This window comes from Babylonia areolata, chromosome 16 (genome assembly GCF_041734735.1).
Source record: "Babylonia areolata isolate BAREFJ2019XMU chromosome 16, ASM4173473v1, whole genome shotgun sequence".
In the NCBI taxonomy this organism is placed as follows: domain Eukaryota; kingdom Metazoa; phylum Mollusca; class Gastropoda; order Neogastropoda; family Buccinidae; genus Babylonia; species Babylonia areolata.
The window spans coordinates 17840498-17860697 of record NC_134891.1 but is presented as its reverse complement, the minus strand read 5'-3'; the positions used below and the strand labels follow the sequence as shown (position 1 = coordinate 17860697).

The 20200-nt window shown below is 40.1% G+C and overlaps 1 protein-coding gene across 2 annotated transcripts in view; it reads left to right on the top strand.

Moving 5' to 3' along the window:
- Nucleotides 1–20200, top strand: part of LOC143291209 (WD repeat-containing protein 35-like) — a 76561-nt gene that overhangs the window by 793 nt on the left and 55568 nt on the right. For both annotated transcript variants that reach the window (XM_076600963.1, XM_076600962.1), the window contains exons 2-8: nt 257–374; nt 6689–6763; nt 10994–11086; nt 12450–12551; nt 14397–14476; nt 16128–16208; nt 17567–17732. In XM_076600963.1, the coding sequence (XP_076457078.1) occupies nt 257–374; nt 6689–6763; nt 10994–11086; nt 12450–12551; nt 14397–14476; nt 16128–16208; nt 17567–17732 (715 nt within the window). The remainder of the gene's footprint in view (nt 1–256; nt 375–6688; nt 6764–10993; nt 11087–12449; nt 12552–14396; nt 14477–16127; nt 16209–17566; nt 17733–20200) is intronic.

The window sequence follows — 20200 nt, the reverse complement described above, 5'->3', positions numbered from 1 at the left end:
AAGGTTTATGGTGAATGGAAGCAGAGAGGACAAAATCAAGTGTGTATTATTAGATGTTTATAACAATATAAAGGTGACAATAAATTGTGTAACAACAATGCCATTTTTAACTAACATCTGTACACAAATTGAGCATATATAATGATTATTATTTTCAGTCTGTTAACATACTGCCATAGTTGTATGACTACAACTTAATTTTTGACTAATATTTGTGGACAAAGTGAGTCTGTATTATAACTTGATCTGATAACAGATTGCCATCCCAAACAACACCAAGCTGAGGTGTGTGTCATGGAACCGAGAGCATGGCTACATTGCCTGTGGAGGGGAGGAGGGCCTTCTCAAGGTTTTAAAACTGGAGATGCAGGCTGGTAAGACAGCAGAAAGGATTTATGATAATATCCACTTTTATTCACCCACCATATTATGATTGTCTTTGGTATTTTAAGAAAATAAGATTTGTGTATACATGACCTACAGTTGTTACTGTTGTTAGATTGTCAGCTTTGTTTTTCTGTGCGTAGTGAAGCAAAATAATGTAACAATTTCCACAAACTATGTTTTCCAAAACACAAAACAAATTTGGAGCAATGCCTGTATCAAAGCTTTTTCTGAGTCAAGTGTGTCACACACTATGAAACACCTCCAGCAGTGCATGGTGGGAAAACCACTGCCAACTTTTAGGGATTGGGTGCACTGCACATTTGACTGAAGTGCAAAAATTAGCTTTTCAGAGATAAAACTGTCAGTGTTTTCTCTTCTGAGAGGTTAAGTAAACAATAATTTTATTTTTGACTGTTTGAAATTCAAATTTGTGCATCACTACATGTCAGTGGTATTCAGTAATTTGCATGTGAATCAAGTCAACAGGACATGTTGGAAAAAATTAAGCAAATCTTTAATAGAACACATACAAAATAGGCTTGAAACATTGTATCAGACAACTGCGTTGGTTGGTTGGACATTAGTCTGTCAGCAGTACTTAATTTTTTGACTAGGTGATTTGTTGACATTCATAAAAAAAATATTTTTTTATTAATTAAAAAAAAGAAGAAAGATATCCTTGGCAATCAACTTTGTTAACATCAGTCAGCTCTCTCACTGTTGGAAGCAGAACAAGATGATACTTGTAAACCAGAACAGATAAAAAAAATCTAAACCAGAAAGTAAATTACAGAATGTACACAAATTTCACACAATCGTGTGTTCTTCTTAGTCAGTAAGAGGTGCAGATTGTAGTGAATATGAAACTTTGAAAGGACTGAAAGTCAAGACAAGTTGGAGAAAATCAATGTCGGGTGATCATACGCATTTTTTTTTTCATTTGGTGTTTCTTTTTTTTTTCTTTTTTTTTAAAAATGGAAGTGGTGCAATGTTTTTTTAAATTTTTTGTCTTTGTTTTTAAACTTTTGAGTGTGAGAAGTGTTATTTATTTGTTTTATGTTTTTAATCCCAACAACCCCCTCTCTATCTGTGTGATCTTTCATACATAATTAGAAGGGCATAACAGTGCATGATACAGAATAGCCATACATGCATTTTTTTTTTCAGGGGTACTGGTCACAAATATAGACTATTTACAGTTGGTTGCAAGTAGTGCAAATTGATATCTTTTTTTCCAAAAGCCAGATAGCCATTGAAATCAGATGTGTCAAACACACCTAGATTGATTGATGCCAGAACTTGAAAACTGACCTGACCTGGCAGGGAAAGTACAGAAATGTAATAATCTGTGTGCTTTCCGCAGGTGGCCTTTGTCATAGGCTGGTTTCTATAGAAAAAGGTAATTCTAAAGCAAACTGTTGGACAGAAATATTTTTATGAATCATATCTCTGTCACACTGCCCAAAGAGCCAGTGCTGTCTTCCATTTGGCATTGTGGCAGTTTAGAATGTGCCAGCAACACAGTAGTGTTTTACGGTGTCAGCTATGAGCATCATACTGGCCATGGCAATCAGCTTTCATGCAGCAAAAAATGCAATGAAAACAAAACAAGTGCAGTTGTGTCATACACATTGTTTTGGGTTGGACAATGGTGAGGATGTTAACTGAAGCACACAGACCTTGTACTGGGTCAGACAATGTTGAGAATGTTAAGTGGAGTATATAGACATTGTCTTGAGTCGGACAGTGTCAACCATGTAGTAGAGCATATAGACATTGTTTTGGGTTGGACAGTGTTAAGCATGTAGTGGAACACAAAGACATTGTATGGGGTCAGACAATGTAAAGGATGTCGTGGAGTACATAGACATTGTATAGGGTCAGACAATGTAAAGGATGTTGTGGAGTACATAGACATTGTATAGGGTCAGACAATGATAAGCATGTTGTGGAGCACTTAAATATTGTATTGGATCAGACAATGTTAAAGACATACTGGAGCACATAGACATTGTCTCAGGTCAGACAATATTAAGCATATTAATTTTGGGAGCACTTAGATATTGTATTTGGTCATACAGTGTTAAGGATGTAGTGGAGCATATAAATATTATATTAGGTCAGACAGTTTTGAGCATGTAGTGGAGCACATAGACATTGTATTTGGTCAGACAATGTTAACCATTAGTGGAGCACATAGACACTGTCTTGGGTCAGACAATTTTTTTTAAGATGTACTGTAATTTTCGTTTATTGAGGACACAAAGACACTGTATTGGGTTGAACAGTGTTTAGCTTGTAGTTGAACAATAGACATTGTTTTGGGTTGGACAATATTGAGGATGTTAAGTGGAGGAACAGACTGGTTAAAACCAAACTGGAATGTATTGCTGCACATTTGTTCTCGATTATGATGTCTTGGACTGGACAGTGCTGAGAGGTTCTGTGATGTGAAACTTCTTTTTTTTCTTTTTTATCAATGAGACAAGACAGAAAACTGTTGTTAGGATCAACAGTTATGTCATTAACTTGATGATATGGTTAGGAAATTTTCTAGCATGGCAAATCTTTTATGCACAGAAAGCATCACATAGAGCCAGAGCTGGCTGGCATTTGGAAACCATGTTGAAATATTTGTTGAACATCTACTGCAAACTTGAATTGAACTCTTCTTCTTCTTCATTCATTGGCTGCAACTCCCACGTTCACTCGTTGTACACAAATGGGCTTTTTACGTGTATGACCATTTTTACCCCGCCATGTAAGCAGCCATAATCCATTTTCAGGGGTGTGCATGCTGGATATTGTTGTCATAACCCACCAAATGCTGACATGTATTACAGGATCTTATATGTGCATATTTGATCTGCTTGAACTCAAATAAAGCACCCAAGTGTTTCTCTCCCCACCCCCAAAAAAACAAAACAACAACAAAAAAACAAACCCAACTTTCATTGGAGATGAGGGACATTAATACTAGGATTTTATGATGTCCTGAAAATAGTTTTATATAATTCCAGGCACCATGGCAGAGTCAGGTGATGGATTTCTAATCCATTGTTCACCCATGATCAGGGTTCAAAGCCTTGTTTTGGCATGGTGTTCTGTTCCTGGGAAAGGCACTTCATTCCAGATTTCCTCGCTCCACCCAGGTGTGAATGGGTTCCTGACTGGGGGAGGTGAAAACAGTAAAAAGAGAGGATTGGGCCCCACCTTCCTAAACCAAGCCCTAGACACAGTGAATATGAATTCACTGCCCTGATAGCCATAAAAGGCTATGGCACCTTTAACCATAACTTTTAACCACCTTTCTTCAGATTTCATCCTGTAGCATTGACAACAGATGTTTCACTTAACAGTCACATTTTGTAGCTTCCTGGTAAGAGTGCACCCCACTGATTCCCCAGAGTCAGACAAAAAAGACAATAAAGAGACAAGTGAAAATGAGGAAGAAGAACTCCCACCGTCTGTCACCGCCCCCAAGGAGACCAACCCAAAAGAGACAAATGCAAAAGAACCTGTCGCAAAAGACGCTAACTCGAAGGAGGGTGAGAAAACTTGCAGCGCCGGATTTTGGGTTGTGTTTTTGGCTTTTTTTTTTCTTTTCGTTTTTTTTTAGACTGGGGAATGCGACAGGGTGATTTGAAAAAAAAAAAAAAAAAAATCTTGAGGGAGCTGGAAATTGAGAGAATGGAGTTGCAGTGGCATCGTTCTCTGTTGGTGTGTGGAGGTGTTGGGAGGAACATGCTTGTTAACATTGCCTTTATTTTATTACCAATGCCTAGGGGACCAGCAGGGAGGAGTGAAAAGCAAAGGCAGTGGTAATGTGATTAGCCTGTTTATTGTGTTCATTTGTTTAATTCCTTTTTTTTTTTTTTTTTTTTGGTTTACATGTATACTAAACTTGTGGACTGTAATGTTGTTGTTATCGCTGACTGTGCGATTGTGTTAGTTTGATGTTGATGTTGGTTACAAATTTTCACGAAACTTAACAAATAACTGGAAAAATAAATCACTTAACTCTGTGTGTGTGTGTGTGTGTGTGTGTGTGTGTTGTGTGTGTGTGAATTTGTTACGTGTGTGTGTGTAAATGTGTTTGTGTGTGTGTGTGTGTGTGTGTTTACAGGTATATATGTGTGTTCGACTGTGTGTGTGTGTGTGAGTGTGTGTGTCTGTACTCAGGTATTTGTGTGTGTGTGTGCAGGAATGTATCATTGTATGTAACTAAGTGTGTGCGTGTGTGAAAAGTCATGAAAGGTTTCAAATCAAATCCAGAAAAGCCCGAGTGGGCAAGGTCAACAAACATCGCGTGTTGTGCATGTGTGTTTGCATGCTGGTTTACTGACTTTGTTAACATTGTAAAGTGTGTGATAGATTGAAAGTCGGCAGGGACTTTGTTTCTCTGTCTTGGGATGAACAGTGATCATTACAAACAGATGTGTACATGTTCAGGAGGAAAACAAAGTGTGTGATGATTTTGCTGAGGGTGTTTGTGGTGCAGGGGCTGGTTTGTTTTGATTTGTGTGGATTAGATTTATTAGATATATATATATATATATATGTAAAAAAAAAATATTCATGACATGACTTTTTTATTTTTATTTTATACATATTATATTTTATATGTTAATGAGCACGCCTTCTCTAGCTTTTACTTTCCCATAGCCAGAGAGTAAGATTGCTGATCATCAGATAGAGATGAATTTTCTTCTTCTTCTTTTCATTGGTTTATTGTTTGTTTACTACAATGTGATTTAGATGCATGTACGTATTCAATCATATTTCAGCACACACGCACGCACGCGCAAGCACACAGACACAGACACACACACACACACACACACACACACACAGGGTGTGGAGAGTGGGGAACAGGGCAGTTGTAGGAGGGGTGGGATGGGAGAGAGAGAGAGAGAAAAGAAAGAAAACAAGTGATGGGGGTGAAAGGTGGAGAAATCTCTTATCTTGTAACCAGTAAAAGGAATTACATAAGTTTCCTCCTGCTAGAAATGTACCTTGGAAATGTACATGTAATTTTAAAAGGAGAAAATGCTAATCACAAGAGTGAAGAAAATCTTGACTGAAACATTTGATGAATTATTCTAAGTGAAGAATCCTGATCATTATGTATCTTAGAAATTGTGATTTTGATGTGGAATGTTGACAGGGATAATTTGAAGTGGAATGCTGACAGAAATGATGGTTTTGATGTGGGCTGCTGACAGAAATGATGGTTTTGATGTGGAATGCTGACAGAAATGATGGTTTTTGTTGTGGAATGGTGACAGAAATGATGACTTTGATGTAGAATGCTGACATAAATGATGACTTTGATGTGGAATGCTGACAGAAATGATGACTTTGATGTGGGCTGCTGACAGAAATGATGACTTTGATGTAGAATGCTGACAGTGGAATGCTGACAGAAATGATGACTTTGTTGTGGAATGCTGACAGAAATGATGACTTTGATGTAGAATGCTGACAGAAATGATGACTTTGATGTGGAATGCTGACAGAAATGATGACTTTGTTGTGGAATGCTGACAGAAATGATGACTTTGATGTAGAATGCTGACAGAAATGATGACTTTGATGTGGAATGCTGACAGAAATGATGACTTTGATGTGGAATGGTGACAGAAATGATGACTTTGATGTGGGCTGCTGACAGATATGATGACTTTGATGTGGAATGCTGACAGAAATGATTATGTTGTATAGTGACAGAAATGATGATCTTGATACATGTGGAATGTTGATTAGTGTGGGAGAAGGCATTGTTGAAGACTGCTGATAAAACAGAAGTGCAGATATTGTTTCAGAATGTTGATTGATATATATTTTTTTTAAATCTTGGGTCCAAGGTGCATGTTTATATTCTTAATTGACAGCAGTTGACATCGTAAACACTCTCTCTGTCTCTGTCTCTCTGTCTCTCTCTGTCTCTCTCTCTCTCACTACACACACACACACACACAATCACACACATAAAAATGCATTTGAATAACTTCTTGGTTTGATTGATTGATCTTGAGATATTTTGTGAGATATTTTGCGCGCGTGTGTGTGTGCAAGCGTTTGTACGCGCACTTGTGTTGTGAGTGTATGTGCATGTGTGTATGTCAGAACGGGAGGGCATGCAATTATGTGAATATTAGTTCAGATGGTCAGAAAGACGATCTTTATCTTTCTTTGTTTCTTTTTATTTATTTATTTCACCTTTTGAATTTTATTTGTGTATTCATTTTATTTATGTTTGTGTGTGTGTGTGTGTTTGGTGTGTGTGTGTTTTTTACAGGAAAAGATGCCAAAGTGAAGGGTCTGGCTGCCCCTAGCAATCTGTCCATGAACCAGTCTCTGGAAGGCCATAGTGGTAAGACCCTGTACAATTTCTTTTTTTCCCCCTCATAAAAAGCATTTACATATTAGAATTTCAGTTGTTCCAAACATGTGAGACATTTTTGATAAAGCAGATAAACCAAAAAACAAAACAAAAACAATTAAAAGAAGAAAACACACAGACACACTCACACACAGAAGTTGGGAGAAGCAATAGAAGTGTCTTGGAAACAACATATATGAACAAGCAAACATATATCAGTGCATACATACAACAAACAAAAGATAGAAGACAGGCATATGTCAGTTGAACTTAACAAGTGGACAAAGAAAAAAAAAGTGATAAGGGGATCAGGTACTTGTCTTTTCGTCTTTTGGATGAAACACTTAGGTCCTATGTGCAGCATGCACTTAGCGCATGTAAAACAACCCATGGCAACAAAAAGATTGCACCTGGCAAAATTCTTTAGTAAAAAAAAACAAACAAAAAACCCCCAGCCCACTTTGACATTAAAACAAGTAAACATGCAGACAAACCAACAAAAATGATATAGGTGTTGCTGCTTTGTGGCAACCCAACATGTTTTCCAGGAAGAGCAGCCCAAATTTCACGTACAGAGATCTGTTCTGACAAAGCTTGATAAATGCAAATTGAAATAATTTTGATAATGGGGGGCTTGGGGTATGGGATAGCAAGAGAGGGGCTCAATACGGAACCAACAAAAAAACAACAACAAAAAACAACCTAAAATTGCATGCTCTTCTTCTTCATGTTAGTTTGAACTTCATTTTCCAGTGATCGTTTGTGCTTTTTCCATTGTATTTTGATAGGATATGAAGGCATGGTAACCCCTTCTGACTTGGCACATGCGCAAGTGTGAAATCTTCCAAAAAAATCTTCAAGGTTACAAAATGTGTATAGCACTTTCCTTAACAGTAATGTTATACATATTGTGGGAAGCAAGAGAATCTGAGCACACTGGTTTGAATCACGGCTCAGCTGCCGATATTTTCTCCCCCTCCACTAGACCTTGAGTGGTGGTCAGGATGCTAGTCATTCGGATGAGACGATAAACTGAGATCCCATGTACAGCATGCACTTAGCACACACAAAAGAACCCATGGCAACAGAAGGGTTGTTCCTGGCAAAATTCTGTAGAAATATTCACTTTGCTAGGAAAAACAAATAAAACTGCACGCAGGAAAAAAATACAAAAAAATGGGTGGCACTGTAGTGTAGGGACGTGCTCTGCCTGGGGAGAGCAGCCCGAATTTCACACAGAGAAATCTGTTGTGTTAAAAATAAATACAAATACAAATTGCACTGCACTTGGCTACACCACACTGCAATGCACTCCACTGCAGTCCACTGCACTGCAATACACTATGCTAAACTGCCTTTACACTACATTACACTACACTACACTACACTACACTACACTACACTACACTACACTACACTACACTGCACAGCACTGCACTGTACTGGAGTGATGGCCTAGAGGAAATGTGTCCGCCTAGGAAGCGAGAGAATCTGAGCGCACTGGTTCGAATCACGGAACAGTTGCCAATATTTTCTCCCCTTCCACTGGACCTTGAGTGGTGGTCTGGACGCTAGTCATTCGGATGAGACGATAAACTGAGGTCTTGTGTGCAGCATGCACTTAGCGCACATAAAAGAACCCAGGGCAACAAAAGGGTTGTCCCTGGCAAAATTCTGTAGAAAAATACACTTTGATAGGAAAAACAAATAAAACTGCACGCAGGGGGGAAAAAAAGGGTGGCGCTCTTAGTGTAGCAACACACTCTCTCTGGGGAGAGCAGCCCAAATTTCATGCAGAGAAATCTATTGTGACAAAAAAAAAAAAGGAAGAGAAATACAAAATACACTCCGCTGCACTTCACTCCAATCCACTGCACTTGCATTTCACCCCACCCCACTCCACTCCACTCCACTCCACTCCACTCCACTCCACTCCACTACACTACACTCCACTACACTCCACTACACTCCACTACACTACACTACACTACACTACACGCGAACAGAGCAGAAAGTGACACACAATTCAAAACATCTTACTGTCACTTGCATTTATTTACACAATTTTATTGGTATTCACTACTACATTTATAGTTGTGTGGTGTGTTTTTGGTGTGGCTACAGGAAGTGCCAGGTGGGGCTGGTGCCAGAATTCATAACAGTTCTGAAGGCTGTGGAAGACCCAGTACATCTTCCCCTCATACACAAAGCAATTTCATTTCAACATTAACATTTGATAAACAGAGATAAAAAAGAAAACAAAACAACTAAAAGGACCACCTCACCTAAACAGAGTTGGAAGACGTTAGTTCTTGGCACACACATAGTGGAAAGGTAAATTACTGCTCATCACAACAAGAAGAACAGCTAGTCAGTTGAAGCTTACAGTGACAGAAAAAAATGTAGAGGTATGCTTTCGCCTAGGTGAAACCTTAGTCAGTGATGAACCATTCATCTTGGCTGTTTAGACACCGTTGCATCAGATTGAATGGCAAAATATTTTAAAAAGAAAATAACAGACTCCCCACCCACTTGCTTAACCATAAACCCCCAACCCAACCAACAAATCGATATGTGGTTTGCCAACATGCAGGAGAGACAATTTCGTAAAGATCTGTTCTGACAATGCTTGTAAAGCTAACTTTTTGTTAATCTTGCTGGTATGATATCAAGATTTCTCAACATACAAAAACAAATAAATAAATCAAAAAAACAACCTAAATTGTATGCTCTCTTCATTCTTCATGTTAAAGTTTAACTTCATTACATGATTATCTTTACATTAATTTATAGTATGAGGAGGGTAACCCCTCTGACTTCAATATGTAAATCTCAAAAATCTTCATTACAATGTGTATAGCATTCCTAACAGTATGTTATACATATTTGGAACGAAGATATCTGACACCTGGTTGAATACGGCTCAGTGCGTATTTGTCTTCTCCTCTACTGACTTGAGTGTGTCTGATCTAGTCATTTCGGATGAGAGTTTTAGACCCATGCGCTGATTAAAACATAAGATCCATGACTTGTAAGGTTGTTCAGGGACAAAGGTTTAATATTCACTTTGTAGCAAGTCTCAAGAGGGAAAAAAAAGGTTGTAGTGTAGATGTGCTCTGCTGTGGTAGCCTTTTCACACGGAGAAATTTCGTGTGTAGTTATAAATAAAGACAGAATACAAATGCATGACTTGGCTCACAGACTGCCTCTTGAATACACTTTTGCTATGATGTCCTTTCTACCTACCATTAGTACAAAATCAACTAATAATGCACTGTAAGATGCAAGAAATGACCGCCTAGCAACAAAATCTAGTGAATGTCGATAGGACATTGCAATATTTTTCCCTTCATGGAGAGTGATGTCTACGTGCATCGGATGAGACAAATGGTCTTGGTGGATGACTAGGCAATAAAAGAACCACAACAAGTGTCTAAAAATATTTAGGAAATGATACTCCCCAGGAAAAAAATGGCGTTTAGTGAGCACTCGTCTGGGACACTACACTACACTACACTACACTACACTACACTACACTCCATTACACTACACTCCATTACACTACACTACACTACACTACACTCCATTACACTACACTACACTACACTACACTACACTACACTACACTACACTACACTACACTGCACTACACTATACTACAGTGTGGGTGGGTGTGTACACAGGGGTGGTGCAGGTGGTGGCATGGAACAAACAGTACCAGAAGTTGCTGACCACCAATACACTACACTACACTACACTGCACTACACTACACTACACTACACTACACTACAATGTTGGTGGGTGTGTACACAGGGGCGGTGCAGGTGGTGGCATGGAACGAACAGTACCAGAAGCTGACCACCAATACACTACACTACACTGCACTGCACTACACAACACTACACTGCACTACACTACACTACAGTGTGGGTGGGTGTGTACACAGGGACGGTGCAGGTGGTGACATGGAATGAACAGCACCAGAAGCTGACCACCAATACACCACACTACACTACACTGCACTACACTACACTACACTACACTACACTACAGTGTGGGTGGGTGTGTACACAGGGGCGGTGCAGGTGGTGGCATGGAACGAACAGCACCAGAAGCTGCTGACCACCAATACACTACACTACACTGCACTACACTACACTGCACTACACAACACTACACTACACTACACTACACTACAGTGTGGGTGGGTGTGTACACAGGGGCGGTGCAGGTGGTGGCATGGAACGAACAGCACCAGAAGCTGACCACCAGTGACCAGTACGGCCTGATCATCGTCTGGATGCTGTACAAAGGTGAGGAAGTGGGAGACGGGTGGGAGGGTCTCTTGAATGTGGGATGGAGTTTGGTGGGGGTGAGTGTGGGTGCATAGGTGGGGGTGTTCTTGTTCACACAGTATGATTCATTATTACTGTTTTTTCCCCTGACCCACTCCTTTGGTATGAGTCAGAGGCCTAACAAATAAAATTTTGTCATTGTCATTGTCATTCTCTCTTTCTCTGTCTCTGTCTCTGTCTCTCATTCTTTTATAATGTCACTGAATGACATTTTTACCCCCTCTTCCTCTTGTCTGCATGACTTTACTGCTGAAAAAACAATAAAATATGTCATTGTCTTTGTCTCTCTCTTCCCCTTTAACTTTTTTTTTCTGTCTTCATTTTTTCCGTCTTTCCTTTGAGAGTGGTAGGTGTTTATTATGTGTATTTGTTTATTCAGTTATTTGTTTGTTTCTTTTCTTGACATTTGAAAAGCAAGAGCAAGGGACACAGAAATCTGATTGTGTGCAATGGTTGTTTAAAAAAAAAAGGGAAAAAAAATTGTAATTGTGATAGTTTGTTGCTCATGATATGTCATTCAATGACTTTTCCACTTTGTCTCACACAGTATTAACAAACCCACAAACCTGATTAACAAACACACAAACCTGATTAACAAACACACAAACCTGATTAACAAACACACAAACCTGATTAACAAACACACAAACCTGGCACAGTGCAGTAACACACATGACTTTTCTGCTATATTTCACAAGGCAGTATTAGCAAACCAACAAACCCGACACTGCAGTAACTACACTGACTTTTCCACTCTGTCTCACAAGGCAGTATCAGCAATCTGACAAACCAGACAAGTAACACACATGACTTTTCCTGTTCAGAATATGGTAAAACAGCTACCACTCATGTTTTGAACCTGAACAGTGACAGACAGTAGACTCTGTGTTTCCAACCAGTAAATAGATTGCAGCATGAAAGGTAATTCATATCCTGAGTCTCTTGAAAATGACAGCCAGCCTGACACAAAATGACAAAATACAGCAGTAAGGTTTTGGAGGTGCCATGGTGGAATTGGTCAGGCATTGGCTTTCTGATCCAGTGCTCACCAGTGATCAGAGTCGGAGGCCCTGTTTCAGCATGGTGCTGTGTCCTGGGGAAGGGCAGTTTACTCTGATTTTCCTCACTCCACCCTGGTGTGAATGGGTACCTGACTTGGTTTGGGGAAGGTTCAACTGGCAGAAGGAGAGGACTAGGACCTGCCTTGTATTCTGACACCCCAGACACAGTGGATATGAATGCAGTGCCCCGATGGCCGTGTAGGCCATGGGATCTTTAACCTTCTTTAAGGTTTTCAGTGCTTCATTGCATGGTTGTCCAGGTTCGTGGTATGAAGAGATGATCAACAACCGGAACAAGTCTGTGGTGCGAGGAATGAAGTGGACGGCAGACGGGCAGAAGATCTGCATTGTGTACGAAGATGGTATGTGTTTTGTCTTGTATCAGGATTGTTTGTTTTTTTTGTTTTGTTTTTTTTGTTGTTGTCTCAACAGATTTCTGTATGTGAAATTTTTGGCTGCTGTCCCCAGGGAGAGTGTGTCACCACACAGCAGTGCCACACTTTATTATTTCTTTGATTGTTTTTGTTTTGTTTTTCTGCAAATGTGTTTTGTTTTATTATCAGAGTGAAATTTTGCCAGGAGCATCCCTTTTGTTGCCGTCGGCTCTTTTTATTGTGCTGGGTGCAAGCTGCACACAGGACCTTGGTTTATCGTCCGATCCAAATGACTACGTATTGTTGCGTGCTGCACATGATGTATGTTTAGATAACAGTGACAGTGTCTGTGAAGCCTTGGTGTGTTTGTTGCTCCTGTGTTTTTAGAGAGTGTCTGCAGCAACGACAGCCTCTGCAGGGTTGGAATTCACAAACAATTTTTAGTTTTTCTGGGTTCTAGTAGACAAAAAATAAAATAGAATAAGATGAAGAACGACTTGTCCCCACCCCCACACCCCCTCGCCATATTTCTGCTTGCCCTGTCAAAGGAGTGTTCTCGGCCAGAGTCAATTAAAGCATGCCATTGTAGGCAGCCATACTCAGTTTTCAGGGGTGTGCATGCTGGGTATTCTTCTTCTTCTTCTTCGTTTGTGGGCTGCAACTCCCACGTTCACTCGTGAGTGAGCTTTTACGTGTATGACCGTTTTTATCCCACCATTGTAGGCAGCCATACTCCATTTTCAGGGCTATACTGGGTATGTTCTTGTTTCATGAACCCACTTAACGTTGACATGGTTGACAGGGTCGTTAACATGGGTATTTGATCTTCTGCATGCGTATACAGACTAAGCGGGTTCAGGCACTAGCAGCTCTGCACATACGTTGAAGTGGGAGACAGGAGAGTTCTCCACCCTTCACCGACCAGGCGCCGTGACTGGGATTTGAAACCAAGACTCTCAGATTAAAAACCCAACGCTTTAACAGTTGAAACCCCAGCGCTTTAACCACTTGGCTTGTTACACCGGTCACAGGCGTGTATAGACATGGTCCAACAAACAACCATGAGAACAGCACCTGCCACAGTAGTGTCCTCTGCTGGGCCCTCACGTCAAGCAGACAGATGGGAGAAAGAAGAGTTTGTTTGATGCATGGCATGCAAACACACACACACACCCACACACATATATGCATGCAAATACCCTCACATAGGCACACACACGCACACGCACACACACACACACACACACAGTGATAGAAACCCGCAAAACATGCATGCTGGTGCGCGTACACACACACACACACACACACACACACACAGATATATATATATGTGTGTGTGTGTGTAGTAATCAGTGCATTTCTTTGTGCCTGTCACTTGGATGCTCTTATGCATTGAGCATGAGAAGAAAAATGCTTCTTAACTCACTCCAGACAATGGAGCGCTATAGCGTTCCTGACGTAAGGTAGCGTTCAGGATAATGGAACATAGTAGCGGTTTCGCCACTTAAAATTTTGTCCACATTTTCCTCATGGGGTAGCATAACAATCGCAGCTACACCGGGCATTTCAAAGGTGTCATGGGTTGAATGGAAAGTTTCTTCATGAGATTCCGTAACAACACACTCCACAGCGAGTACAGTGAGTTTCATTCAGTTACTTTATGTTTTATATTTTTTGTGATTTTTTTCCTAACCCTAACAAATCGGTCGTCTATAGGGAAAAGCAAGGGAGAAAACTATTTGTCCGGAGTGAGTTAAGAAAGAGGTTGTTTTTTTTTCATGTAAAATTTTTTTTTGTTCTTGGCAAATCATACATACACTTTTTTCATCAAAGGGGCTGTGATTGTCGGTTCTTTGGATGGAAACCGCATCTGGGGAAAAGAGTTGCGCTCCTTGACTCTTGCATGCGTGGAGGTAAGTAAGACGTTAGCCATGTGTTTCATCAATAACAGCGTCCTGCTGATTCTAGGCTGCAGGCTCACAGAAATGCAATCCCATGTTTAACTTCATGGCATGGTATAAACGTAGTGGTGGCCATAGTCTGTCTCGCAAGACAGTGAATCACGCATGTTGGTGTTCACTGTATGAGATTTTCTGGCTTCTGCAATGTCTAGGCAGTCCAACTAAACAGGAAACAGCATCCCCATGAAACATTAGGTCAGGCTCTTTGGTGCACTGGTATTTCCTATCTTCCTGTTTTGTCTGTGAGACACAGGCCCTCACAGCAGATTTGGAAAGAAGAATGAAAGCCATGGAAACGAAGAATCTGATAAAAAAAAACCGCTTCATTGTGGTGCACCTTGACTTTTCACAGAGATAGAGATTGTGTGTGCGTGTGTGTGTGTGTGTGTGTGTGTGGTGTTCTGTGTGGGTTTACTGAACAAAGAGTGTATATTATGTCTTGGTTTAGTTAACTGAGTGAGTGTGTGTATTATGTCTTGGTTAACTTGATAGTGTTTTAAGTATTGTGAGTTGGTTAAGTGTTTGTGTATTGTAAGTTGGTTAACTTACTGGAGAGTGTGTGATCATTTTGTTATGGTTAACTTATTAAGAGAGTGTGTGTGTGTTTTATGTGTCAATGATACTAATAGAGAGTATGTGTATGTTATGTATTTGTTTACTTGATAGAGAGTGTGTGTTTATTATGTGTTGGTGAACATGATGGAGAGTGTGTGTTTATTATGTGATGGTGAACATGATAGAGTATGTGTTTATTATGTGTTGGTGAACATGATAGAGAGTGTGTTCATTATGTGTTGGTGAATTGTGCATATATTGTGTGTTGGTAAAATTAACTGCATCATTTCCACCTGTGCTTTTGATGTTGTTGAATATTGTCAAGCACATGGGGGGAAAATAAGAAGTTTTTTACTGGCTGGGACATTTTGGGAGACAATAGAGGTTTCATAGCAGACAATAGAGGTTTCATGAGAGACGATAGAGAGGCAATAGAGGTTGCATGGTAGATGATATAGGTGTCATGGGAGATGATAGAGAGATGATAGAGGTTTCATGGGAGACAATAGAGAGATGATAGAGGTTTCATGGGAGATGATAGAGAGATGATAGAGGTTTCATGGGAGACAATAGAGAGATGATAGAGGTTTCATGGGAGATGATATAGAGATGATAGAGGTTTCATGGGAGATGATAGAGAGATGATAGAGGTTTCATGGGAGATGATAGAGAGATGATAGAGGTTTCATGGGAGATGATAGAGAGATCATAGAGGTTTCATGGGAGACGATATGATAGAGGTTTCATGGGAGATGATAGAGAGATCATAGAGGTTTCATGGGAGACGATATAGAGATGATAAAGGTTTCATGGAAGATGATAGAGAGATGATAGAGGTTTCATGGGAGACGACAGAGAGATGAGAGAGGTTTCATGGTAGATGAGAGAGGTTTCATGGGAGACGATAGAGGTTTCATGGGTGACGATAGAGGTTTCATGGGTGACGATAGTGGTTTCGGGAGAGACGATGGCGGTTTCACGGGAGATGAAAGAGGTGTCATGGGAGACAATAGAGGTTTCAGAGAGAAGAGTTTTTGCTGTGTTGCAGTGGTCACCAGACGGGAAGAAGATTCTGTTTGGCATTGCCAATGGAGAGGTTCATGTGTTCGACAACACCGGTAACTTTATTGTGAGTTGGAGATTTTTCCCTTCATGGTTTGTGTGTGTGTGTGGGCGTGCGTGCGTGTCCTTGTGTGTGTGCACACGAGTGTCCGTGTGTGTCAGTGTGAGTGTTATTTTTCACTGTCTGGATCAAAAGCGTCATACACATCATGGAACAATATGTTTATTGCTTGCCAATTAGTGGAGCAAGACTTTCTGGTTATAGTCTTATACTACAAAACGTGCATTAAACATTCTGACTGCTCTCAAACTTCATCTGTCAGTCTAACATTGAACAGCATGAGTCACTGCTTTTGTCAATTACAAGTTATGTTTGGAAATACCTGTCTTGATTCATCTCATTCTCTCTCACCTTGACTATTGTAATTCTCCCTTGTCTCATTTGCTTGCTTCAGCAGTTCACTCTCTTCATTGTGTACAAAACTGTGCCGCTAGACTCGTCCTCAGAAAGAAAAGATCTGAGCACATCACTCCTCTGTCATAACATCTCTCCTTTGGCTCCATGTCTCACACAGAATAAAGTAAAAGATCAGTTGTACCGTCTATATATAAATGCACAAACAGATCCACCCCTTCCTATCTCAGAGACTGCCTTAACCCCCGCACCCCATCTTGTTCTCTACAATCAGCTTCAGATAAACTCCGTTTCTGCGATCTCAGATTCAAACACTCCACAGCGGGTAGCTGTTCTGCCTCTGTCTTTGGACCTTGCATTTGGAACGAGTTCCCTCTTTCACTTAGTCATCCTTCTGCACTCACCTCCTTCATGTCTGGCCTTAAAACCTGCCTTTTTTCCTAAAGAGCTCCTTCCTCCCCCTCTTTACACCAATGGTTTCTCCAGGCTTCTGTCGACACACATTCTTTTTGCTAAGTTGTTGTCTTTCATTATCCCTGTACTTCAGAGTTCTGTATGTATGTGAATGTCTGCTGTGAAAGTGCTTCGGTTTGCCTCTGCACAAGATTCACTGCTTCATATATACACTTTTTTTTTCAGCATTTTATTTTATTCGTTATCTATCTGCATATTTGTTTATTTACTTATGTATGCATTAATTTAATGATGTATCCATTCCTTTGTTTTTGCATCTTTTTTTTTTTCCCCCTTCAAGGCCTGACTAAGCGCGTTGGGTTACACTGCTGGTCAGGCATCTGCTTGGCAGATGTGGTGTAGCGTATATGGATTTGTCCGAACGCAGTGACACCTCCTCAAGTAACTGGACTGAACTGAAATATTGATGCCATAATTATTATTATTATTATTGTTATTACTGTCATTGTTATTATCATTATTATTGCCGTTGATAATAATCATTACTATTGTGATGAATATGATGATCAGTGTTGTTGATGGTCATCGTTTGACAGATGAAGATGCAGGTGTTCTGCCTGACCAACGTGACCGGAGCCATCCGCATCGCTGGTCTGGAGTGGTACAATGGTCTCTATGGTTACGTGGAGCCCAACTGCCCCTCCCTGGCCCTCTGTTTTGACAACGGCCGCTGCCAGATCATGCGCTCGGAAACAGATGAGAGTGAGTGAGCTTCATGACTTTTTGTAGGTGTTTCTTTTTTTTTCTTTTTTCTTGTGTGTGTGTGTGTGTGTGTGTGTGTGTGTTTCTCTCTGTTCAAGGGCTGCAACTCCAATATTCACTTGTATCTCTGAGTGAATTCTATGTGATCTACAGAGCAAAATGTTCTGTTCAGATTAGATCAGGGCCCTAACTGAAGGGGGCAATAATACATCAGTTACACAAGGATATCTTGTGAAAGGACAGTTAGTTATGGATAACAGCAGCTGTTTTAACCCTTTTGCTGCCAGGAAAATAAGATTTAAGTGAAATTGATTTGCCAGGGTTTTTTCACAAAAAACGGGTATAAATTTAAAAAAAATTCTGTGCTCTTTGTTATTGGAGAAAGACCCATGAAAGTATATATTTTCTGAAAGGGAAATGAATAAAGAATACAAAACACATGATGTTTTCCCATTTTATATATTTTTAGTGACATGCTGTTGTTTTGAAATCAGTGTTTTGTTTTTTGTCACATTTTCGACTTGTTCATTACAAACATTAGTCAGGTAATTTGCACTAAAATATCATATTTTCTTGACAAATGGATATCTGCACACACAAAATCATACTAGAACAACCACAATAAAAAAAAAACTGAAAAATAAATAGATACATAATGCATTGTGACTTCTGCAAGTGATAATATGGTTGTGAGGCCACACCCCCTCAGTCTCCACCCCTCTCCTCTTCACCCCTCTCACACGGTCACTTTATCCAGTTCTCATCAGACTGCATTGGCTGAGTGCCAAGAAAATAGCTCTCACTGTGTCCTGCTAAAAGTTTGGTGACTTCTGTCGTCTGCTAGAGCTGAACAGCCGGCATCACTCACTGATAGTCGTATCTTGGCCACTCTCTTGATTGCTCCCTTTATTTTCTGTCAAATCGTCCCATAAATGTTCACCACTGTCTTCTCCTTCGAATTTATGCTTCAATTCTTTCTGAGCATCAGCTAAAGACAGTAATCGTGGTTGATTTAGTTCGCCACGATCGCATGTCTTGAGCACGAAGTCAGTCCGACATTTTGTTGAGCGAGCGAGGAGAGGAGCCATGCAAAGACTGCAGCCAGTAACCCAACCAAAACGTTCAAATAAAGGACTGCCTTATGATGCAGATGGTGTTTCTAGCTATGAATAGAATCTAGAAAGATTCCCCAAGCTAAAGCTACCATCATTTTTGTCAATGAACTGAATGCAAAGCAGGGAAAAGTCAGAATATTTTGATGACGAGTTATCTCGTCATTGTGGCAGCGAAGCGTACATGCTTTCCATGACGAGTTATCTCATCATATAGGCAGCCTAGGGGTTAAGGAAATGTTCATACTACTTTTGTCATCAAAGTTCCAATCATATGCAATCATTTTAGAGCTTTGTAAGTGCAGAATACCAGGTTGGATAGTACAGTCCTAAGAGGACATAAGCAGATTAAATCTAAAAATGACATGGATTGTGAAAATATTTGGGCTGAGTATATTTCATCCTACAAGTCATGAAGAGCTGGACAGCAGAACATCAAATGAATTTCGTCTTCCTCACTATGATGGCAGAAATGACTTTGCTTTTTGTCAGATCTCCAATTATCAGATCTTGAATAGTGATTGGCAGTGTCTGAGATGCTGGGTCTTAGTTTTCAAAGCACATTTCATGTATCTGTACATTACAGTTTCAGTGTGTGGTTCTACCTGATTGGTCAAATTAAACATCTTGTATTCAGCAAATCTGCTACTGTTGTGAATGTAAGTTCATTTCACTTAGTTCACTTTCTCTAGGAGGTGGCACTGTGTTCAGACAAATCCATATACGCTGTGCCACATCTGTCTGCCTGACCAGCAGTGTAACCCAATGCACTTAGGTTTTGAGAACGTAAGCAATGAGGTAGGATGCGTGTCTTAATGCTGTTGTTTTTCGGGCTACAGTGTTAGGTGGGCTGTGTGTGACGCACTTACATTCACTCCGCATTTCTTCTGATGACACATAAATTTGCATCCCTGGAAAGGTCCCACAGCGTTTTATGGGCATCGGGGCTGTGAATTCATATCCGCTGTGTCTTGGTCTCGGCATAGGAAGCAGGGTCCCAGTGCTCTTAACCTTCCCCATCCGAAGTCGGGTACCCATTAAGGCCAGACACGGTAGTGAAATTTTGACCAAAATCATGATTTTTTTGTGATTTTCGTTTTTTCGAATAATTTGCTTCTTCAACATCTAATCTTTATAGTCCGTTTCACCTGGGTACTATATTCACTTAAATAAAGCTTTAAACAGCTTCAACATGTGTGATTTCTTGTGAGTACAAGCACATCTCTTTCTTTTCCTGTTTTCTCAGTTTTGTGCTTTGTCCTCGTAATACCATTTTTCAAAATGCTATTGCTCAAAAACTTTAAAAGATAGCATGTTCAAACTTAGTGCTTTATTTCTTTATGTATTCATCTTTAT